Source organism: Strix uralensis, chromosome 1 (assembly GCF_047716275.1).
Source record: "Strix uralensis isolate ZFMK-TIS-50842 chromosome 1, bStrUra1, whole genome shotgun sequence".
In the NCBI taxonomy this organism is placed as follows: Eukaryota; Metazoa; Chordata; class Aves; order Strigiformes; family Strigidae; genus Strix; species Strix uralensis.
The window spans coordinates 40227415-40253153 of record NC_133972.1 but is presented as its reverse complement, the minus strand read 5'-3'; the positions used below and the strand labels follow the sequence as shown (position 1 = coordinate 40253153).

Sequence of the window (25739 nt, the reverse complement as noted above, 5' to 3'; positions counted from 1 at the left end):
CCATAGAGAACAATATGCCTTCTGCTCTGACTTATGATTTCTACTTGCCTTTATGCTTCCTGTTTTATTGCAAAGGTAGTTCTGGACAAAGAGACCTTTTGTTTAAAGAGCTTAACTGCTTATTCCCCACCTGAAACTGTAATTGGCTGTTGGTGGCATTTCAATTACTGGCTGTACAAATGACGATCATGTCACCAAAGGGATGAAGAGTCAGAGCTGACGAACTCTTTAAAGCACATTTTATAGAAATGTTTGAGAGGTGCATATGCATACAGCTCTGGAAAAAAAGAGTAGCCAAGCAGCTTTGCTACACATTGCTCTACAAAACTTTCTCATAGGTGTCTGGAGCCTTTTGTTGCAAACCATAGATGACATGCAACACTGAGAATTGAAGGGGACTAAACAACAGCACAATCCATGACTTCGACCTCCATCTGGACAATAATTTTTAAAATTTCTCCTGAAAGCATTATTTCCTCTCAGCAGTGCAGCTTTTCAGGCTTATGTAAATTAACATGGTTCTGCTAACTTCAGCTATGTTATAGCTGTATTGAAACATACCTCCAGTCAATTTATTCCAGATGAAGATTTGGCCTAGATGCGTAACCTTGATTCGCCCGTTCATCTTTGTAACACATGCCTACATCACTCTTTGCTTATTCCTACCAAGTTTTCTTCTGCATTAATCAGAGTCCTAAAAGTCCCCAACATACCAGGCTTGCATAATAAATAAATACACAGCAAAGATAACTACAACAAAATAACGGTTGAGAATATATTTTGTGGTATTTTGACAATCCTAAATAAACAAGGAGGTCCAGAACTAGTCTTGGTAAGTGAGTCTTCCTGTCCCTGAACTGCACAGCATTTATCAAGTTTTGCTCTGTGAAAGTGATTCAGGCTTCTAGCCTTCCACCCCACCTTCCTGCTGAAGGTTGCTATCCCTGTAACAAGGCAGCATAAATGGACATACGCCCAATTCTTAAACTCCACAGTTCAGTTATCTACTTTCTGAATGAACTATGGTGCTCAAGGAGCTGATACATATTCATTTTTGTTGTCACCCTTTCTGCAAGGGCATAAACCTGCAGAAAGGGATGGGATGGAAAGGTCATGTCATTGACATCCTAACCTGCCACAGCTGAACCAACAGACTCTTTGATTTCCCCCCAATTTACACTTGGCAACCAACAGAAGTGTGCAACTTCCCACAGGCTATTCTTATTTTAATCAACGGTTTCTGTCAGGTCCCTGACATTCATATGAAAACAACTTAGGCTCCTTTGTACTCCCTAAGAGCACAAAGGAGTGAGGCAAGTTTCAAGTAGCCTGCCTCCTCCAGATCTTGGATGCAGAGCTGCTCAAAACCACAAAGCAACTGCTACAAAGTCAGACAAGCAGATGAACTGGTTAACTTAAATCAGAATATCCAATTCTTCAGGGCATTACACAATAAGGAAACCTTAAGGTTTTGTTTTGCTACTTTCCCTTCCTTAGCTAATAAAATCTATAAAGTTTTTGCACCATCTGCTGGAAACCATTTTTCAGTAAATCTCTTCAATTTTGAAAAACTTCGGACGTACCTTAAAGACAAGACAAAAGTAAGAGGGTAAAAAATACTGAGACTGGAGCAGGGGGAAAAATTAGATACCTCATTCACCAAAATCAAACAAAAGTCTTTCCAAAGATTTCACTGTGTTCTGGGCCAGGTCACACAATAAGAATTCCATGTTACCTGCTACAGCTGCAGACTTGCCAGCAAAGTTTCAGTATCAAATCAACTAAGACTGTTCTGTGGTCAAATCCTCAGATGCACAATGCCAGGATCTGCCACAGTGACTATCATTAGTGCAGGGGATGCTCGGACAAATGACAGCCAGCACACGGGTCCCTCAGCAACCTGCCCCTCAGCCAGACCATGTCGGGAAGGAAAGAGACAACAGTCCTGTCGCCAACCCCAACTACTCTACCACCCTCTTAGGGCTGTTGGCAGACGATGTAACATAAATGCGAGAAAGCCTTCAGATTGTTTATGCCAGCAGATGGATGGCAAACAGCAGAAATAGCTGGCGGAATGCAAAAGCAGCCTTACACCCCCGAACCTTCCTACTCAGCTCTAACTCGGAGGGGATCCTGATGGAAAATTTGCTGCGGTCTCCTCTATTACCCAACCCTGTCCAAGGGGCAAAAAAGTAAACCAAAATGATACTGCTTCTCGACAACCCTAATTAAATCATCCACATGAATATTACAATAAAATTCACACACAACAGATTTTCCAACAGTTTCCATGGCTGTTTAGAACACAGGATAGATTATGTAATGTTACCTAGTCCAAAAAAGTTTATGTAATAAAATGTTTAATTTATTCCTGTTTATCACACACATGAACTAAGACATGCTTCAGCAAATGTTCATGAATACAAGTAATTTTATCGGCCCCACGAGTCCTTCATGGCTCAGGAGAGCTTTGCATGCACATGAGTCTTTGCAAGCCTAGGATCTAAGTGTGCACTAAACAATCTAACAATACAGATAAGCAGGAAGACTCTAAAAAGAGGGGGATTTCTATGATTTTGATGAGATTTTACTGCCTAACAATCTTGACCTCCTCCTTTGTCATCTGTCAGACTTGGGGTCTTTCACTCCACATCTTAAAAGTTCCAAGCTCCCATATCTTCACACTGAAGTATATCTGGTGTTGAAAGACTATTCAGGGAAAAGTTTTCAAAGGATTTTGGAACACAGCTTTACCCATGAAGTGGTTCTGAAAAATCCAGGCCCCACAATTAATGCCAAGTATTTTTTAACTCTAGTACTTGCAATATTTTTATTATTTTGTGGGACAAGGAATCAAGTCTGTGCTTAACCACACCTCTGTCCTCACTGAAGCACTTCCCTTGCCTGTCCTCTCTGTCAGCCCTCTGAAGTCCTGCTGAAGGAAAATATTGAAGGAAAACAAGGCCTAAGTCCAAAGGAGCGTTATTAAATTTGCAGGACGGGGCAGTGGATGTGAGGGCATGCTGTCCGTCCAACCCACCTCCTCCGGCTCAATCAGCTTGAATTCCATGCCTCGGCCAGTCCATGCTATGAAGTGAGAGTTTGATGGGTCATCAAGAAGAGCTACCAAGAACTGCCACAGCTGAAGTGAGCCTCGCCGTTGATATGTGGGTCCCTCGCGGTACATGCCTGGCTCCTGTTTGACATCACCTGCACAGAATCACAACAACATTAGATGAGCAATGTGCAAAGAGCATCATCACTCAGTTTGTCAGATAAACTGACAAAGAAATCATTAGGGTTAATAAAACAGAAGGAAAGAATTCTTACTGCCCAGCCACCCACAAATGCAACATTCCCCTGTCTGCTGTTAATTGTAACGATAACATATTAATATACTAAAAAGCACCTAAATTCAGTCACGATTTATGTAAGTCTCCCTAAGCCTATACCCATTTACTTCTGATACATGCAAATCTCGCTTGCAAACCATTTTGCAACATCCTCTCTCTGAAAGAGCATGAACTATTTTTGTAAGCAACTCTGATGTCTGAAGAACTGCGTTTGCGTACTATACTTTGCACAAGCCCCAGTTTTGGAAATGTAATGTATGCTTCATAAAGCTGCAAAACCCTGTTGAGTGAAACTTCTTTTGCATGCAAATGCTTCTAAGGAAAATTTGACAAAGTATTTGACTTGGACTTAAACAGCATGTGCTTTATGTATAGGTATGCAAATCCTGCAGATATGCAAGTTCCTCTGTGGCATACTGCACTTGCATATAAGCACATATTATTTTTACTCATATCTACATATTAGATTAGTATTCCCCCTGAAAAGCAGTAAGTTCATTTTTTCTAAATTTTCAAGTCCAGAGTAAGCTTTTAAAAAACAAGATTAATAATATTCTGCCAGCTGTTCCACAAACTGCCAATAAAAAACCATCCTGCTACATCCATACTGTGTCTCTTGTTTTTAAATCATATTCATACAAAACAATTCATGCAAACAACAACAGCTGAAAGGTCTGATGCTGAAGCAGAGAGTATTTTTTTCTGCACACAGTGACAGCAATCCTTGATACGCTGGTAAAACTCCTCATTTCAACTATCAGAACAGCAATACCCTCCAATAAGCAGTGTGACGTGTTTAATATGGAAAGCCAGGACTTTACATTCAACCACAACATTAGGATGTTCTGATGGCCATTACAGAATGGCTCTGTGTAGTGAAAGTAAGAATAATAATATTAAAAATGGAGCACTTCCTTTTGTAATCAGCAAAGAAAATTGAGTCAATAGCTGTGGAAAACAAATAAATCAACACAAGGCTTTTTGGTTTATGTGAGGTTCAAGTTCCAGTCCTGAAAGGCCTTCTTTTTCAAGGACAGGATTTTTCGTTTAATGATATCCGAGCAATGTGCAAATAGCAAGAGCAGTATTACAGAGGATCAGATTCTTCGCCTGTGCCAATCTTTGAAATGAAGCAGCTGAGAATCTACTTCTGAAACATCAAGACTAGTCCTGGGCTTATCCCACTCTTGCTTTACTGGCCAAAACATGACAACACATGTGCTATTTTTTCCTCAAAAGTCATCATGCTACAAGTAGAAACACACCAATTTGTATCACAACATCAATCTTCTAGAGTACAAGGTGTTCTCTCAGTGGACAGTCATAGAAGCTAGCAGCGACCACTTGCTTTGCAAGCACACAAGTATTACCAAACATTTCTTTCTTTTACTTTATTTGTATTTCTTTTCCATTTTCATTCCCTTCCCTGTACAAAACCCAAACAAACAAAAACAATTTTCAAGAAAGACATAGACAAATGCTACTCCTGAACAATTTTAACTTCTTGTAGTACAGGGTATGATCCCACTCCCATAAATGTAAATATGAATTTGCCACTGGTACTGAAAACAGATCGGGTCCACAATCATTTTTGGGGAAGGAAAAAAACCTAACATGATGTGCTTTAAAAAGGAAAGAAAAAAGCATACATTCCGAAGTCAGGGTATAAAGTGGACTTTCAATAAATCACCCTTTCAGTGAACATGTCAATCCAGTAACAATGCAATACTGGATTGAGCAATCTTCAGTTAGGGCTAATATTATTTAAAATCCTCTATTTATTTCTTGCTATTCCTCACCAACCCCAAAATGCACGTGATACCTCCGTTTCAGGAATGTGTAATTCTTCAGGTTACTCTCATTTTAGAGTCTCCCATTCTTCAACAAACACAACAAATGCTGCCAGACACGCAATAGTTTTGTAATCCACGTAAGTGATTCTCAGGGAAAAACAAAGAAAATAAAGCAGAAGAAAAACCCCAAGAGTTCTCCAGCTCTACTTTTAGCTATGGTCAGAGAGCTGTTCACAAGTTTATCAGAAAGTATCTAATCTTTCTTGCTAAAATAAATAAAGCTGGACATACATTAACACAAAGAAGCCACTCTAGCAAATTTAAGTAATTGGTCTCCAAATTGTTTTCCAAAGTTGCAGACTAACAGAGTCACCAGCAAGAAATACTGAGTCCATCTACTTTGTCTATAATGAAATAAATCTGAAATCAACTGAGTTACACCAGGAAACTGATTTTACATCAGAGTAACTGAGGATAATTTGGGCCATTTATTTTAATTGACCTCAGAATCCCTCTTGAAAAAAAAAAAAATCTGTTGTAATGGGTAGTGTTGTGAAAAGATCATTGATTTGTTATCAATCCCATTGAAAAATAAAACACTAGTACAATGTTTAACCTCGTGCAAATACATTGACACAAACACAGAAATGCCCTATACACTCACTCCCCACTATTCATCACTTCACAGACAGCGAGACAAGAGGCTTAAGTCTCAGTAAAACCAAAGCTGCTGCCTTCTCTGCCGTTTTGTTAATTATAAGAACAGCTTTCATTAAATCTCAAACAACAAGTGGTATGTGATCATCAGTGCAATGGAAATCCTCCTATTACTTCTCAACAGCACAGGAACTGAGCTCCTCTGCCGCAACTCTGGATACAGCATCTTTCGCTGGCAAAAGTCAAACGACATCCTATTGAAGAGGAGACTTTGGTTTCAAGAGACAAAGGTCAGCTTTGGTTGGGCGCACCGCAAATGGTGTGTTAAGGAATCCTAAATTGGAACGTTACTGAGCTTTTTTGATCAGCAACAGAGAAAAGTCCCTCATCTCTTCCCTTTTCATCTCCCACACAAGAAAAAGAAGGAGAGATGTGTCATACATACCGTCAAACTTCTCTGGAACAACGCAAGTGTCATCATAAAACTGCCTAGGTCCCTTTTCATACATACAGCCTGTAAGTTAAAAAGAGAGAGGTGTTTATATAAAGGATGCATGGAGAAAGAAGAGATCATAGGCTTAATGCCAGAAGGAACACTAAGTCATAGAGGAATCAGATTAATATCCCACATCCTTTACACACCGCCCAATTGCAACATTTTGGCCTCAGTACAGGAGTGTTTAATTAATGTGTGCATTCCCAAAAGACTGTTAAGCTCCACCTGCAAAAATGAAAAAGCACCCATTTTTCTCTATGATTTATTCCAAAATGTTTGTCTCATTTCCTGTTTGAACTAGCACAGCTTTGACTTTTAACCATTAGTTTCTGGGGGTCTTCTCCCTGCAAGACTAAAAAATCCTACTTGGTATTTCCTCCTCACACTCACAGCAGTCACCCCACTTGATGTTTCTTCCAATTAATATCATTCTGTAAAATTTAATCTTTGTCGTCAAAAGACACTCTGCAACCCTGCATTCTTTCTAGCACTCTCTTCTGTACACACTCCTACTTTTCAGTATCATTTTAGTGTTTTGCTTAACCGGAACTGTATTGCATGCCGGTATCAACCTCAGCAGCGCTACTTAGCAAGACAAAACATCTCCTCCTCTCCTGCCTCCCTTTGACCTCCCTTTTGACTGTGCAAATGTTACAGGAGGCCTTTTTGCCATGCAGTTGCAGTGTTTGGTTGGGCTGTTTCCCACTGTGAAGCCTAGGAGGAGGAGGTCCATCTCAACATCATTTTTTCCAACGTTTCCCAGTTCCATAGACCATAGGCCATTCAGAATATTAAAAAAAACATTTTCTTTAATGTGCCCAGATTACCAAACAATTCAAATTGCTTTGTGTGACTGCCCTGTCCTGCCCATTATTTACCACTCTGCCTATCTTTGTGCCATAAAGTTATCTATTAACTTTGTTCTGTATCTTTACTGAAAATGTTGAATAGCAACACTCCTGATATCAATTCTTACAGAACTATAATGAAACAATCCATTCAGAACTGATTGCCCAGTGACAGCCACTTTTAGATCTGTCAGTTGGCCAGGTCTTAATGTATTTAATGTGTACTTTATTGATACTGCTTTGTGCTAACTTCTTAATCAGAATGTAATGCAGTGGCAAATTGAATGCCATAAAAAGTCTATAAGACACAAGTATCTTTATCAATCAAACTTTTAATCTCAGCAAAGAATAGAATCAGATTTGACATGACCTTTATTCCATAAAATCATGTTGACTGATTTCCAAATACAGAAAACAAATATTTATCGAACATCACTGCTTTTTCTACATCATTCATAACAATTTTACTATCTCCAAGTACTTATGAGTGCATAGCATGGCTAAAATTGTTTTTTCCCTACCTGTGCTGTGATTAAAACTCAAATCTGTTGACCTTAGCCCTGCAGCTTGTGGATCCTTCCCTAATGTATTTCACCCCCCTTATCAAGCTTCTGTACTTCATATAATTTCATATACCAAGACTGTTATAAATTTCCATCTCCTGTTTCACCTTCCTTGTGAAACACTACCTTTTATTTTTAGTTTCTGCCTTTATTTCACCCCAGAAGCACTTGGGCTTTTAGCCAGATTTGTTATCCTTCCAGTTGTGTCTTTTCACTAGTGTATGAAGTCTTACTAGATAACTCTGATTCATAATCTGTCTGAATTCTCATCAATCTCAAAATCAATTTCCCTCATGTTTGTAAAATTTGCCCCTTGGAAGAAAACCAAATAAATTTTAAACAACCAAACAAAATATCATATATTGGCAACAAAGATACACCAAAGCAGGAGAGTGGAGGGTACAACCTCTCTTTCAGTGGTCATTTTTTCTTAGTTCTGTCGGCCTTCTTATTTTTAATACGTATAAAGTGCTTTTACTCAGAATTATTAATTTTGACAATGATCTAAGCTCTGCCTTACTGAAGTAACTGGGAGTATGTATCACATGGATGTACAATTTGGGCCTAAGCAGCACCAAAACATTGCAAAAATCATAACAAAAGAAGAAGCCAAAAACCTTCACTGAATTTGAAGTATAAAATGGACTACTTAACAGTTAACTGAGCCTGTCACACCAATAGCCTGGAAAATATCACTTGAGCAGAATGGGTGAAATAGACAAATTTTTAAGCGTCTCTTCCTTTCAACTGCTAGAGGCCTTGAAAAGCAGAATGAGTAAATTCGTAATAAAATTGCTTCTAACGTGATCAACCTGTGGCACTAAAAGAAGCTACAAAAGAATCAGTGCATCAGAAACTCTAGAGTGGGAAGGGCAAGAAAGATGATGCAAGTCTTCCCAGCAGCAGAATTAAACCAGTGAACCCCAAATCCCTCCAGGCTTAATTTTTTACGTTTCTCTCGTACAAAAGTGATACATAATAGAAAACTTAACTTCTGTTCTGTTTGGGTGAGCCAGGAAGCCTTCTTGCCTCATGTAAATGGAATGGCAGCTAGGCACTTCTGAAAGGAGAAGACGACAATGCTAGTCAAAAGACTGTCTGGAATTAAAAGTGTGCAGGTTATCAATGAGACAGGCTGCAGGCAGAAGAGAAACAAAAAGAATGCAACTTACAGCGAGGGGGAACCTATCAACACAGTCAGCATTTCAGACCACCACGCACAAGGCATGGCGGAGGAGAAAATCATAATGTGAGGATCATAGATGCCACCTATCATAGGCACTTGAACTCAAACCCTTACTGTAATCAACTTTGCTAAAAGCTGACTCCCATGACAAATACACTTTATAGACCATTCACAGACCAAAAAAGCCACACAAGACAGTACAAATATTTTAAACCCTGTGCTTGTACATCTATCTTTGTAACTAATTCAACCTAATATTTCTAATCAATTACACAGAAAAGCCTGCCAATCATAGTGGAGACTTATAAACTCTACATTAATATAAGGAATGTCAGAGTGAATTTAGAGTAGGATATTGCTTTTTAGACTCCAGTCAAGGGTTTGAAGGGTTAATGAAATTTTCTGCAATTCCTAAGCATTTAATCTAGAAATTCAGATGCATCAATTTCACCCTCCACCTATACGTCCTGAAACAAAAATAGACACCCTCCAAAAAACAAAAAAAAATTTACACATTCTAAGTAATACAAACATTTAGTTGCTATTTCCCACCTCTACTTAAATCTGCAAGAAGAATGAGAAAAAACAAACAGAACTAATGAAAATGGTGTTCTTTAAATGTCTATTTTTTTCCTGTGCCTTGCACTGTTCCCAAGTAGCCACATCCTGTGCACAGGGAGTTGCAAACAGACATACACCGTAAATGTTTGCCCTTCTAGACCATGTTTAACCCACTTCTTGGATATCAAAAGTCTTGCTTAACAAAGTCTATTTGATCTTGTGATAAACTCCTACCCTAAGCTATGCAATCTTTTACCAGTAACTTGTAACTCTTTAAGAGATGCAAACAGAGGTCGAAAGAGCAGACATTATTTTTCCAACACTGCCTACAGACTCTTTCAGACTGTGATTCCAAATTTCACTGTTCACTGACTAGTGATGAGTATCAAAGATCTGGCAGGATAAGAAAATTAGGTTTTACACTGACTTCACAAAACAAGTGAAACACAGGGCAGTAATAATAACTTTCCTCTAACAGTCCACAGTCTCTCTTGCACATCTGTGCCAAACTCTTCATTACCTCCTCTCTCGATGGAACGCTCAGCGCCTGCCTCCTCAGGCCTCGAGAATCTCTAACATCTCAGGCAGCTATTCTGAGCAACCACAGGAATCAGTGATTCAGTGATCACCCGAGTCAAGTATAGCTCTGTAGACTAGAAGTCAAGGCTATAAGTAGTGGTTCACCTGCAGGGAATCACTCATGTTACCAAGTAGATTGAATTCTAAGGAGAATGGAAAAATCTACGTAAAAAAAGAGGAAGTTGTAGAACTGAAACAGATGCTATTTTCTATTTTAGGTTAAAATTCACTAGTATTGGCAGCAAACCCCTTTTTGACTCATGAACTCCACTCTTGCAAAGTGATACAGCAGAGTATACGGAATAAAGAATTATGTACGCACCCAAGAAGCTGTGTTCTTAGCCAATTTGGGGTTTCATCTCTCATGCTCCTGAGTCAATTATAATTAACATCTGGAGTCTTTTTAAGGCATGCATTGTTTGTACCAACATTACTTAATCTTCTAGTTAGCTTGTGCTTAAACAGTCCACAGAGGACCGAAAAATATAGCAAGGAAGAGTTTATTTCTCGTAAAGTAACTAGAGTCTTGTTATCCTAAAGTGCTATCAGTTAATTTATGACTATCAGAGTGGGTCAGACTCTAATCAAATTGTAGAAACATTTCCAAAGTGATTATTCAATCAAATGACTAACATGGTTAATTAGGAGCCATAAACATTGCTCTGAAGTTCATCAAAGTAATGACTTGCCCAGAAAAATTACTGCTAATTAAATTGCCTGCTGCTTTCATTTCTACCTTATCTAATAAAAAGTCCAACCAATGAAATTTAGCATTGCAGTTTTAAATTGTACTAAATGCTTGACTAAGACCCAGAAGTATTTTTACAAGCTAAGCGGAGCTACTTCAAAAGAAAACATTTTAGTGCAGAAATTACAGAGCAATTATATGTTTTCTTCTCCTTAAAGCATTGTTTCAAGAAAACAAATAAGACAGAAGTAGGCATAAAATACTTCCAGGGCAGGATCTGAGTGTTTGAGGTGACTGATTCTATCACCTTTTAGCAATTTTTAGTCTTTGAAAAAAAATGTGCCTGAATTTAGGACATACAAGACGCTTATTTCAGACTTTTAATGAAGTAAACACATTGTAAAGTTACATCACCTTAAGAACAGCAAAGTCCCTTTAACAAAAAAAGCTAACTAAAAATAGGGAGACATAAAAAAATTAATTCATCTTTTGTTATTAATTTGGAATACTTAGAGGTCATTCTTCATTGCTATTCTTGCTAACAGCAACACAGCAGTCATCTTAAAACAATTAATATGGCCTTATATCATGTTGGTTTAAAAACACTTTTTCCGAGGAGGTGTTGTGTTAAATTTACGTGTAATCTAGACACTGCAGAAATGCCTTCTCATCTGGGACTGTCCCAGAGAAAAATACTGGAAATAAGCTCTGCTGTGCCTTAATCGAAAAACATCAAAGCAGAAAAAGCCCGAACAGACTTCCTCAGGACAAGAAAAATCTGCTACTGAATTTAGCAGGCACAGGTTCTACGCTTCCTTATTGAGTAAGACACTTGAGTGGTCCCTTGGTAAGGAAGTATTTCATATTAACTAGCATATCAGAATTTTAAAGGGTTAGTAACTCAAAGCAGGTAAGGAATCTTTAAATCCTCTTTTCCGACCAGGTTTCAGACCCACAGTCACAACCTGTGCAGAAACAAACAGAATTTCAGCCCGTGTGCCTAGCCAGGTGAGACACAGGGAAGCCGAAGCTTCTGCAGGCAACGCGATGAAGTGACTGTCTTCTGAATGAAGCACAGCAAAGCAGGAACTGGAAACCTGAATCAGGATTTATTCTTCAGCCATTCCTGTTTCCGAACTTACATAGCCTTCCTAACTAACGGACATGTTGCTACATTACACTCTAACTCTGAATTACTTTTTAGTTCACTTTATCAACATCATCTGAAGGTCTGGAGTTCCAGGGCACTCCCATGTGCATGTGACAAAGCACACTGTGATACAGAGGTATTGCATTACATACGTGCATGTGCAGAGAGAGAGCGACGGGGAGACCGAGGCTTAGAAGGCATGTACAATCTGAAACAGGATGGATGAAGAAGTTGAGCTACCTGCCTGGCCTTGGTCTCCGCGTGGCAGCTCAGGTGAATGGTACGGTGCACTAGCAAGCGGTTGCCTTATGCAGCGAGCCTGATAACAAGTCGCTCAAATTCATCCAACACCTCAACTCATACATGAAACTTGCCCACTTCCCTACAGGTATAAAACAAAGTGATGACACTAAAATTGGAACCTTCTTACTGTTTGCCTGCCTACTTCTCGGACTTACACTTTATTACCAGCTTAGTCATATTAAGAACAGTTCCCAAATGGAACTGTTCCCAAAGGAGCAGTTCCCCAAAACTTTGGAGGGACTCCACAGGCAGCAGATCCAGCTATATCCTCCTCAATTGTCCTTTTGGACTGAAGAGTAATTACACGGGTTTTGGCTCCTATTTCAGCAATTCAGAGTCGGTCTATCTATACAGACAGACTTAAATGTGCTGTGCCACTTGTCTTCCCATAGGCAAGAAATACAGCACATGCAGATTCTCTCCCTTTGTGCTACCAGGCACATAAGGGCATGCACAAGCCCCTCAAGTAGCTGGGACCAACCTAGCTCCCAGGCACCACTCACACATGTCTGCCTGACCCTCTGCTACACACACTGCGAGTACACCAGTCCCCCCCTTTGGTGCCTTGCAGAGCCTCGCGAAGTGCTTACTTGAGCAATACAAGCATTTCTCTGGTACATGGAGAGGTGCTTGGTGCAGTGGGAGAGATTTTTACCAAGTGCAGAGACAAAGGTAGCCTTTTTGAACATAAAATGTTCACGCTAGAACACATCATACTTTTGGCCTCCAACTTAAAACATCACAATCATGCTGCAAGTAACTTTTCTGTTCATGGATTTCCAAGAGCACTGACAAACTGTTTATAAAGAAGCGCTTCATCCACCTGAAACACATTTAGCCTCCTGGTGGAAACCAGCTGTTTACCACCACCAAGAAGCTCTGACCAGCTCAAGGGTGAAGAGCAACACTGAAATCACTGGAAAACAGTCAGGGCTTTTTAGGTAAGAAAGGCAATTCTTCAAACTAGATCACAAAAAGTGGCTAAGGTGGCACCAGACATCACCAAGAAAAAATGCATGATCTGTGTTTTGCAGAGAGAAGTACCAAATGAATCTTTTTGATCGTGAAACCTGTGATTTTGTAAACCTGCAGAACACATTTTGATTAAAACTCGTATGTCTCTCCAAAAAGAGACATTCAGGTAGAAATACTAGAACTACTGACAATCTTCCTATACAGGAATTGCTTGAGTGTATTTCACAACTCAAATGCTGGTGGATCAGGTTTTAGTTCAACCACCTTTAAAAGCACTATCCCCTCAGAAGCTATGCAATTACAACAGAGTCCTACAAATTGGTAAAATCCTGGCAATACAGAAGTCAGCATTATTTTTTCATTAGCAGGTTCAGGATGAAAAATACAGGTGCAGTGAAGTTACATGGGTGAAAACAGAGTCACTATCTTCTCTAAAAATCAACCTAAAAACTAAGCATTCTTTTCCCCTACCATTATGCAGTTTAGAAACATTTAGAATGGAAGGTTTTGTTCATCATTTTGTCTGTCACTAGCCTTTGTACCAGCAATTAGGAAAAAAAAAAAAAATCTACAAGTATGTGCACTCATAGATACACATATATTCCCTTCTAAAAAATAGCTAATTAAAATTTGTTAAATTTAATTTCTTACATCCCACTTGACAAAAACTTACTGGAGAACTAGATTTGGCCCCACCAGCTCATGTCTAAGTGGAATTATTATACACATACTGAAAAAAAACCTTAAGCAAACAGCTTCCTTTCCACAACTTTGGTTTTTAGATCTATGACAACATCTAATGCATTTTCTGAGACCAGATGTCAACAGCCTGTCTAGGCGATGTGTAACTTTTTATACAGCAGAACAGGAAAACAAAGGCTCATACATTCAGCTCTGAATTGAAATTCCACATGGAGCTGATCTTTTAAGCATACTTTAAAATCATGTATTTGCTTTTATTAACCTCAGTAACGGTAAAATGTATTTTAAACACCGCTTCTCTTTGAATTCAACAAAAGACAGCAGTATTTTCTCTCTCCCTCACTCCTTTTGTTGGTAATCTTACTGCAAAAATGTCTGTGTTGCTTTTTCTCCCCCGCCCCATCCCCTGCCTGTAAAATCGAAGTTGGACAAACACTGCACGGCTGAAGTGACATATTTGAATGGAATTCAGACCAACCAGTTCCTGTTTATGTTTCTGATTTGAGAATGTAGCCTTCTCATTCACTATACATTAGAAACACACCAAGGCCATAAATGGTGTCAGGTTACAGGCAGGCAGGGCCAAGGAGCATTAATCATTACTTTAAGGCAACTGGCAAAAGCAGCAGCTGAGGGAACACTACACCCTTCAGCTCCGCATAAATGGACATTCCAGGGTTTGGCGTGTGGGGTTTTTTTTTTTTTTTTTTCCCCTTCAGCATCCATTTTATGAATGAAACTTCAGGCTGCACAGAGTCCATTCATATAAAAGCTGTGCTCACAGGGCTCAGTCTCTCGGGATCAATCGGTCTTGGGTAAGGCTGATGTGATTGGTTTAAGGCAGGCTTCAGCCTTCCATTACTGATTTAAAATGCAGCCTGTGTCCATTTGACCTGCGTTAATGCACAAAGAGTAAATCCAGACTGCGCTCTCAATCCTCAAATCAAATCATTAGCCAGTGCCACTTACTGTAACTGTAGATTTAGAGGATATTTATCCATTTCTTTGAAAAACAGAGATTGCAGGACAATTTTTCATATCGTATTGTCTGCTTTGAAAGGAAAAATAGATGTATGGTCTCCTGCCTATATGCTCACATTAACTTAGTGTTCAGGTTTTCCTTTGTTCATGAAGATGATATTACAAAATGAATTCTATTCTAACTACAGATTTCTTTCAGACAGAATTAGTGAATAGAGGAAATTAGCTAGATGGAAAGCACATGAAAAGTTGAAATTATGTCTTTCATAGCAATCTTCTGAAGTCCAAGTTTCCAAAGTTTCCCCCTCAGATGCTCTTATTTTCTACTGTTACACCATCCAATAGCAGATTTGTGTTTATGTGTTTTAAGAGCAAGAACAAAGTGCAGTGCAGCTTAACTACTGAACAAAATCCATGCTCATTCACTGAAGCAACACAGCAAAGACAAGCTCCTGAAACAAGAGGCTAAAATATTTAAAACCACAGAAGTGAGACTCGGGAAAACCACAAAACCAAAAACAAGGAGGGGAGACTTCTTAAACCTACTGAACCCAAGAGCAATCCCCTATCCCTTCTTCCCTCCTGTCTTTATGCCAGCCGGATTTTCACCGAGAACAATTGTACTGCTGTGCAAAAGAATTCCTTTAAGGCCACAAGGAGATGCAGTTTTGAGATGTGTGTACTAAAGCACCATATCCAGGAAAAGGATGGCGTCAGTTCTGTTTCACAGAGTATTTTATAAAACTATGTTCAAAAATTCTGCAAGTATTTGCAGCCTGACCAAAAATGAAGGAAAGAAAAAGAAAACCTAGAGAGAATTTGAGGAAAAGATTAAGCAGCTGGAGGATTTATGAAGCAAGATCTCAACGAGTCACACTGACACACTAAGAGTATGCATGCAAACTGTCTACAGAGATTTAGAAGTGGTACATTAATACCAAGGAAGTGTTTAGGATGAGCCAAAGAGGTGTAGCTATGAGGAAGGGAATGGAATTGATCAAAGGGAGAATTTAGGCTTATGATTGAGAAATATTTCTTAACGGTGAAGTCTATTAGCCTGTGAAATAATCTCCCAGGGGAATAATTGTAGTAATAATACTTAGCACTCATACAGCGCTTTACGTTTTCAAAGCACCGTACAAAAATTAGCCAATATAATTAAAGACAGTAGTAGAAGCACCAAGAGTTGTGTCATTTTAAATACTGCATTGGTCACTGCACTAGAGAGTATCCTGGAAAAAGCAAACGTGCACTTACTGACTGGCAGCTAAGCCTTCCTTTTTTCCTTCATACTAGCATCTCCAAATGTCTAAACTTTACCTCCAAGAAGTACAATGGAATAGCTAACTGTTGTTTTAAAAAGGAAAGGAAAAAAAAAAGGCAATCTGCAAATAAGTATACTTTCAAGAAATAAATTTAACTTTTTTTTCCCCTTGAAATTTTAATTCAACACATTCTCTTATGCTGTTCTGCAAACTCCCAAATTTAAGGACATGTCAGCTGATCTCCAGGGAAGAATGTGCTACTAGGGATCTTTTCCCAGGTTAAGTCCCACTGATTTGCTTTTCAAAAACACCATATTAGGTATTTGAAAGGACTCTTGCTTTTTATTCTGTTCCCAGTCATTAGGTAAATACATATTTATAACATGGATGGTAGAATGCTAACAACATCCTATACCTATTAAAAGCAAACTTAGGAGGTTAAGAAGTGTCACAGTTACTACTTCCTGTGCAACCCTGATACAACTCCTTTGTTGCAAATGAATTATGATACAGTTTTTTGCCTCTGCACTCTTGTCTCTTGAGTGCATAGGTCAAAATTGTTTGGGTGAGGGAGAGCCATGTTGTAAACAGCTTTGCAGGTGGAGCCACAGCTTCATTTGTTACAGGGGCTGGAAGTAGTGTACTTAATGAGGCAGGACATCTCAAGAAAAGAAAAGATGACCTCAAGATTAATACAGCTGAATGGTTAGTTTTAGGCCCCAGCAAAGCCCATTCCAGCCCCAGTGAAGTATTCCAAAGTAGCCACGTCACTTCTCCCAGATTTTTTGTATTATGTATTTCTTATTTTTGCAGTGCTTACACAGGGACCCTAATCTGCTGTTCCTGTACTTCTTTGCCTAGAAATACAAAGTAAGTCCCTAGGAGCTAAGCTCTGAACATATGCAATACATAATGTTCTTTAAAAATTATCCAGTCCTAACTGAGTACCCAAAATAAACAAGTATATATATCTGATATGCTTCTCTGCCTCCGCTCATCTCTCTTAACAGAGGGGCAGTTCCCTATCCATTCTCACATGCCAACACAAGGTATTTATTGCTTGGGAGGTCTCAGGATTTAAAGGGATGTGCAACTCAAAAAGCAAGACATGGAGGCTAATAATTCTGTCTGGCTAGTTCATTCTTTAAGTGATGTGACCAGTATCTTGGAAGAAAACTTTGGAAGTGATGGAGAGAATCCACATTCCACATTTTCTAAGGTCCATTCAAGCATATTAATTGTGAGGCTACCCTGAAATTTAACTGTGAGAATAGCCCTGCTAATGCCTCTAACCTGCTCAGGAAAGACTGAATCTGTCTAGATCTCCGCAGATAAATTACTGGCAATCAGTAATAAGTATATGCAAGCAACAATCCCTCCTCTGCTTATCTGTAACACCACCATGTGACAAATTTCAAAGTTCCCCAAGACATGGTCACAAAAGAACTTTGCAACCAAAATAACTACTTAAATTGGGCAAAACAAAAGATGAGATTTAAACTTAGTTATTTAAGATGTAATTTTAAAACTAGATTTTTAGTATTGACACACGCATAGCTAGAGTCATACCTTAGTATATTTGCAAATACACCACATTAAGTAGGGATGATCAAGCCTGCAGAGATCCTGTTTGAAACTAAAGCCCAGAATAGATGAGGTATCTCAAGTTCGGCCTTTTTGTTTAAGTACCTGAATACATGAACTGAATTCTAGAAGTACTAACTGTACAGGAATGCCTGCTATTAGCCCTTATAAACAAAGGTCTTGGGAAGCCTTCTGAAGTATATTCATTAATGATGCAAAATCTCAAAGCTCTGTATGTCCTTGGCTGCATCTTTGTGCTTAAAGTTGCTAGATATAGCATCAAGTACTAAGTACATCTGACTGTCAGCCATTGGCGGGGGGGGGGGGGGGGGGGGGAGGAAATCAATCCGTAGCAGAAAATAAGGTCTGATTGATTGAACATGTATGATGCTCTGTGACTTCTAGAAGTGTGGATGATAAGGAAGAGCTTCTACTCTGTTGACATTTTTCTTTTTCCATTATCTCAAACATTCTGCAGTAGGAACTGCATACCTGCAATTACAATTACAACTAATTGATCTGCCATTTCCCATGTCATAATTAATGTCATGTTTTAATAGAGTTATAATCATTCCATAATAATGCATTTCATTCACCAGCTTCCCACAAAGTATAAAAGTATAGTGCACAAAAGCAATGAACTTTTATGAGGCTCTTTCAAAAACATCCCAAAAGGAACATCTCAGTGTATTACAGTGAACTTTTTAAATATGTGTCTATATTCTTATCTGAGCTGCAATAAAATACCATGCAAAAAAGACTTTTCACTCTGGCACTCCTCCTTCCCTGAACATCCATAGGTGAAAAATAAAATCAATGATTCAGTGACAAATACATTATGTTTCCTAAGGGGTTATTTAATGTACTCTTAGCAAGGATGGAAAATGATGGTTTCTAGAGAACAGATGGTAACAAGACAAAATATCAACAGACCACATTGTTGACTGCAATTTATGGAGTGTACAGATGTGTCAACTTAAATGCAGTGATTCTGAGGCCAATAAAAGTACTTCCTGATACCAACAGATTAATTTTTCATGACCACTGGTTACACAGCTATTACATTTTTAAAAACTAATTATTCATCTACAAAAGAAACAACAATTTTGCTTGAACATCAGTACTATAAAGTGGAATGTTGTTCTTACTGGCACCAAAAAAAAAGGCATGACAGGATTGGATACAAGTTTGCACATCTTCCTTTCAGAATAAAATTTCCTGCTTTTTTCCATAAAGAATATTCCAAAGAAAGATGAATGCTAGCAGTCAACCCAGATTTAAGGTAATAGCATGCAATAAGGAGAGCCCACTTCCTAGCCAAATATGAAGCATGCTTACAAAAGGGCCCTTTTTCAGCCTTTAATTTAGCAGGATGAATAACGGTGCTTGTGAAGGTTGCAAGGGACTGGCAGTGCCTGAAGCTGCAGTCCTCCATTTATTATCCATTGCCACATTAACTATGCTGTCTCTCTCATGCTGCTCTGTAACTGAAGATACACAACTGTCAAAGCCACGTATCTCAGAACCTTCATCAATGAATGGGATGACTTCTAGATCTGATCCTTGTAATCTGAACTCATTTTCATCATCTAATATTTCAATTTGGAGAAGCATTTCACCCCTGATCCCCTTGGCCTAGCTTAAATTTACCTAAGGACTGTTTTTTTGCTTATCAAGAATAAGAAAGGAGAATGCAGCTCTACTTTCCAAATTCCCCTGTTCTAACATAGAGATCAATTCTAAACCAAGCACTTTACATTAACAATACCACAAAATACCTCACTAAATAGACAGTGTTAAGTTCGCTACAAAGAAGACAATAAAAACCAGTTCTACACTGTATCAAATTGCATGATAGTTTGTCACAGGCTGAACTTTCAAAGGAGACCTCAACTCAGCTGCCATGTAGCCTTTGGAAAATAAACTGCAAAAGGATCTAGCCAGAGACTGAACCAACATGAAAGCACTACCTGTACTGCAACACCCAGAAGAAGAGAGAGTTGGACTGAAGTCAGACAGGGCCACCCATTCCCCCTGCCCAACTCAGTGTGCATGTGTACAAAAGCAATGCACCCTCCTCCAGAATCATGGTAAGGACTCACTGAAATCCCTCCCTTTCAACAGCATGGCGTACACAAAACAGGACAGAGCAGAGACTGAAGAGGAGCTGCAGAAATCACTTACACTGGAACTGAAAAAAGTGTTTTGATTGCATTTTCTTGACTCCATACTGATCAACTGTTTACCCCACCTAGCCCACTCCATGCTGTTTTAATCTCAGCTTCTCTCCATACCACCCTTACAGCTTCCTTCTCCGTGTTACTTGGTACTTACTCATTACTAAACTCCTCTTTTGCTTCTCTCTCTATTTTCCCAAGTATAATATAAATATTACGTTTAAATCATGGCAAACATTTACAATGTTATTCCCTTGATTTATGTTTTTATCCTTTCTATCACTTATCTTTTCTATTTTGACCAGAAGCTATTGAGAGCAGGCTTTGCCACTACTTCCTCTGTTTTGTACTGTCCGTAGAGCAATAAGGCTCCATTCCAGTTGCCCTATAAGCACAATCATAATAAACATTATTAATAGCAACAGCGTATTCTCTACATCAGCAACCTGGCATCACAGATTATGTACGTCCACAAAACACAGCAGTATGCACAATCTGAGAAGCTGACACCAATTTGGCTGATTCTTCTCCCTCACTGGTTTTATAGCTGTATAAACCCCACTTCAGTGGAGTTACTCCTGATTTAAAGTAGTGCAAGCAAGAGGAGAAAGAGTCCTCTATTTCTGGCAGACAAATGAAAGAGCTCGTAAAATGGAGCACACAAATTCAGAGGTCAAAGATGAGATAGTACAGAACAAGCCCCCTCTTAAGCAAAGCTCAATTTTGCACCCATGAATTTTTCTTCTCCAGCTTCTTTAACCCATGCACTTTCTGGACAGAGAGTTCTGGAAAATGAAATCCTTTGCAGAGCAAGCAATGGCAGCACCAGTCACACTGTACTATGTAGCAATCTTACTACTTTGTAAACTATCATCTCAGACATAAATTACTTTGGGAGACTTTGAAGCCAAAAGAGGAAGTTTCAATTCATATGATCAAAACATCAATAGCACTGGCTTGAACTCACTTATTACTTTAACGCAGAACTAATGGAGAGTCTCACCCACCTGAATCATATGCAAAATCTCTAGGTTCCTGTTTAATCATCAGAGGAGGGGGGAAGTTTTGACTGGCTGCACTGCCAACCATAGCGTTGTGTTCATAAACTGGATCGTGGTACTCCTGCTTAAAACCTTGAGGTGGGAAAGGGATGTTTGGCTCGGACATCTGGCGCTGATATATTGGACGTCCTTCCCTTGGCATTGCAGGCAAAGGTGGGAAAGAATTGCAAGGTTCAGAGAGCTGGCGGCGAAATCTAGGACACAAGTTAGAGAGGTCATGTAAAGGACTTGAGCTATATTCTATTTCCCAAAGATCTTCACAGGTCATGATTAGTGGCTGTATCACTTTCTCAGTAGCAAACATTCTGTTTACTATCATGCCAAGTGCTCCCATCAGGATTCACTCGCATTGTAGAACAGCAACAAGCAAAGAAACAAAAACCCACACCTATTAATACCAGCTCTAAGTCCTGTCCCCACCACCATCCTCTTTGCTTTCAGTATCTTCTCTCAACAGAAGAGGCAAAAAGCTTCAACCAGTAGGAAGATTGATATCCTACCACAGTAACATGAAGGAGGCTTAGGTCAAGTTCTCTGTTCTTTCACAAGTATTAGCAACATACTGTTTGTACTCAAATTTACTCTTACCATTCTTACTGTTACACAGAAACCATTCCGACCATAACAATCACAAACATTTTGAATAAAGAGTATTGTCTGTCATAACATCTGGAATCATTCCAGGGTAAAAGTCCACAGTTCTGTCCTCTCAGGGATAGCACCGTGGGAGATCTACCTGCAATGTTGGCACTACATTCCAGCTCTAATGAGAAGGAAACGTAAGCACCCCAGAAAAAGGAGAGGGTGCAAATTTTTGCTAAGAGAAACAATGCCTAAGAATTCCCCTCCTGCCTTAACCTGTTCCCTTGGTCATTTCTACATGAAAAAAATCATCCATACAAGCCATGCTGACACTCATTATTCCTAAATGCTCTTCAGTAGGCATAAAATCTGAGAATTGAGTTTTAAATTAACTTCATTTACATGCAGCAGTACTCAAGAACCTACACTTGTTTCTTCCATTAAAACATACCTACTTGAACTAAAAGGCCTGAATGTAATTACTTGGGCATCTGCAGGTTCAGAAGCATAGAGAAGAATACAAGGATGCTATTTTCCCACCATGTCCTGATGAACTGCACAAAGTCTTCCTATCAGCTCCTGCAGATTGCCACAGTAGTGGTAACCACCACTGTAGTAATGTTGTGTCTGCACGAATCCACAGCAGATGCAACGGTCTTGCAACAAACTGCTTACCAGTCCCGTTATCACTCATCATGAACAACACACACTTTTTTTTAAAATAAAAAAAAGAAAAAGAAACCTGTGCATTTCTCTGCAAGTTTCTCACTGTCACACTAAAAAAATCAAGAACTAGTTATTCTTCAGCTTCCTGTACTTTGGGTCTGAACCAAATTTGGTTCATGCAAGCAAAAGCAGACGTTCTCTTAGAGAAAAATGGGTGAGCAAAGAATGCAGGGGTTTGATTGTTCACTCAATACAATCCATGACTATCAACTCATATGTAGTACATGTTCCTGAAACAATTTAAACTCTACTAATGTCTGTCATAATACTGATGTGAACTTGGTCTGACAAATATTTACTGTCATAGCTTAATTACAAATACTGTGGAAGCTACAGAGATAGAAACTATTACAATATAGTAGTGGAAATAACATTTTTTTTTTTTAATTTTGCTGTAAATATTGTATTTTGCAGTAGAAGGAGTACTGCACTAACATTGGGTTTTGCAATTCCACCTACACCTGCAGAAAATAAACTTAGAAACTCAAATGTATTATGAAACAGTTAGGCTGACTGGCACTGCATTCATTTCCCTCTTTTCCTTTTTTCATTAGCCAAAAAAAGAAGCAGAAATTATCATTAAGAACTGTCAAGGAGTGAATCAGAAAATTGCAACTTGAAGTTAAAATAAGAAACAGGCTCACTCACAAAGCCTCAAAGGAAGTTAATAATACTTGTTGTACTGGAAGCTTTGTATGGAATCAAGCCATTTGTTTATACAAGTGGATTTGATTCCTGTTGGTACTTGTTAGGACCACTTATCGTTCATATATTCATGCCCTGTATGAAGATGTATGGGATCTATGTTCTAGATACTAATGCTATCTTAAGCCACCAATGCATGTTCCAAAGAAATATGCCTTGAGTTACAGATTTATATATGAACTCATGCAGGTAGGTCATTTGTACAAATGACATTTTCTGAATACACTCATTGTAGTAGCATATCACCTTCTAAATCAGGAAGATTTGAATTTCACAGAAATAATGAAGTACACATTTGCTTCAAATAACTGGAAGGAAGAAGAATCAAAACAAATAAGAAAGTGGGGAAATGTTTTCATTTTCACTACAATTGTACCTTTCTTTAAGAAAGGAGAAAAATGAGATTTTTTTGGCCTGACTCAGCTATTTTGGTCTTCACTAGAACACATGATGTTCTAGTACAGAAGTGCAGCATTAGTGCAAAATGCCCTGAAGAACATGAATATCAAAGATGGGGGCGGCCGTGGGAATCATGTAGAGAGTCTACAAAGCTTGTGGAGAGCAAGTGTTATGGGTATAGAAAAATATACTAAGGTTTATGCATATTTCTATAAATACCCAAATTAAGGCTGACATACAGCTTCAGTACTCTCTTTACAAGTTGCTCTAAAACAAAAGATTTTTTCATTTGAAAAATCTTATTACTGCTCTCTGACAGAAGATTTCAGTCTCCTGACAACTTGACTTTGGTGTATATACAGAAACACATTCATCCACCATCCTGTAATCAAAACCACTGCCTGGCTTCACTGGGGACCTGTGTGGTTAGACCGCAGTCCACAGAGGGGGAAAAGACGGTGACTATGGCACTGAAGGGGCCGATTCAGTTTTTCTTCACCACCAGAAGGGCTTGTAGAGAACCTTGGGTGATATTTAAAACTATCTCAGCAGAGCACAAAAACAGCAATAGAAACCTTAGTAACCCCCTTCAGAAGTGATCTGCACAAATCCCTGGAGATAATGGCCCTTATTAGAGCAGAAACATGCAAGTTGCATTCCCAACAACTGCAATTTTCTTTTCAGGTGCTTCTTAACTTACTAATGTTTAAGAGATAAGTTGAGTTTCTGAACATATATGTATCTTTATATACAGATGAAATTTTAAATGCTCTGAGCAATCACACAACATAGCAGACAAAAACAGGTTCATGCAATAAAGGTTAGGATAAACAGAATTCCACAAACAAGTGGAATCCACTGAGCATATCTGTTGCAAAACTGAGCTAAGACAGACAGTCAGTTGTCTGGGGATTTCTAACATATCAAAACAAAACAGGGTGACTTAAGGACAGTTTAAGCTTTAATTCTAGTCTCCAGCTCTTGTGGCTTTTACTCAGACTAATGTTATTTAAGCACAGTTTATGTTGGCATCTTAGTTTGTTTGAAATGCTGTATTTCAAAAGGGGTTGGAAAAATGATCCACCCTTCCAAAGAATATTCTGAAGCAGTAACACCATAACATGGCCACTTATCTCCTAGGTAGGGGAATTGCTTAGCAAGTGACCAGATATTTATAGCCAGGACTATGCCTGCTAGTGGCTTCATTACCCCGTAGGGCTTACTAGCCTCAAGTGAATCACAGACTCCTAGAATAGCCCAGATTGGAAGGGACCTTGAAAGACCATCTGGTCCAAACTTTCGTGAGAAAGGAAGCCTAGATGAGATTATCTAGCATCCTGTAATCACCCTCACAAGACAGAAGAAGCAGGTCATTAAAACTCTGTCACTGCCAATATGAACTTCTACTGAAGTGCACCAAGCTGGGTGACAGCCTTTCATAAAACACACATACTTCTGACACAAAGAACCTTGCTGGTTTTCACCTTGGTCCTCCAACCCAAAAGGGAATAGCTGTGGGCAGGAAGCCAGTGCCACCCTATATAAGAACCTTGCAACCACAACTGAAATACCTCCTGCATGGGTCCCTTGCATGTTTTATGTTTTACCTGTGGTCCATAGGGAAGCTGTTGTCTTGAATAGACTGGGATGGAGGGAGATGTGTAGGGAAAACCCGGTCAGGTTTAGGAGTCTGAGCTGAGTTTGGGGAGGCATGGTGCAGCGGTGACACAGGAGTGCTGGATGGCGTTGGTGGGTTGGAGGGCCTCATTCCCACTTGTGGCTTCTGATCATAGGCACTATCAGTAAAGGCAAGGGGAAAGAAGGTTAGGTTGTTTTCTCTGGTGGAAAAAAAAAGTTGCATCTACATCCAGAAAAAAAAAACCAAAAAAACAACAAAACCAAGTGTCACATTTATAAGCTTTCTATTATAGTTACCTTATTAACCAGTTTGGAGTAGAGGAATTCTCTACATTGTAAAGAACACAGAAAAAAATGATGTTAGAGGCAAGTGGCTGAACACAGCATTTTCTTCTCTGGGGCACAAAAATGTATTTTTAAAGTATCCAGTCTTACAGTGACATTCTAACAGGTGGTATACAAAATACATAAAAGTAGAAACACCTGGACTAGAGCACCAAGAGCCTGCAGTGCCTGTCAAGACTCTTTTTTAAACCTCGCACAAACCACAAAGTGAGACAGGAAAACAATACAGCTAGAGGGAAGGGATCTGACCCAGAAAAACAATGGTATGTTGGCTTAGCTACCCACACTAGGATGTCAGCAGCCTCTCCCAACAGGGGTTTTTTCTCCCCCCCCCCAAGTGCTACTCCTACAAAAACATAGATGCTATTTCCAAAGGTGTCCCAAATCAGGAAATCGCTTGATACTTTGATCATCCCTCTTTC

At 39.1% G+C, this 25739-nt stretch overlaps 1 protein-coding gene across 4 annotated transcripts in view; it reads right to left on the bottom strand.

The window, feature by feature from the left end:
• Positions 1-25739, bottom strand: part of ETV1 (ETS variant transcription factor 1) — a 66927-nt gene that overhangs the window by 6211 nt on the left and 34977 nt on the right. For 3 of the 4 annotated variants that reach the window (XM_074863515.1, XM_074863524.1, XM_074863543.1), the window contains 5 exons: positions 24942-25130; positions 20869-21116; positions 8704-8770; positions 6249-6319; positions 3041-3210 (listed from right to left, as the gene is read on the bottom strand). In XM_074863515.1, the coding sequence (XP_074719616.1) occupies positions 3041-3210; positions 6249-6319; positions 8704-8770; positions 20869-21116; positions 24942-25130 (745 nt within the window). The remainder of the gene's footprint in view (positions 1-3040; positions 3211-6248; positions 6320-8703; positions 8771-20868; positions 21117-24941; positions 25131-25739) is intronic. The other variant, XM_074863534.1, reaches the window with a different exon arrangement.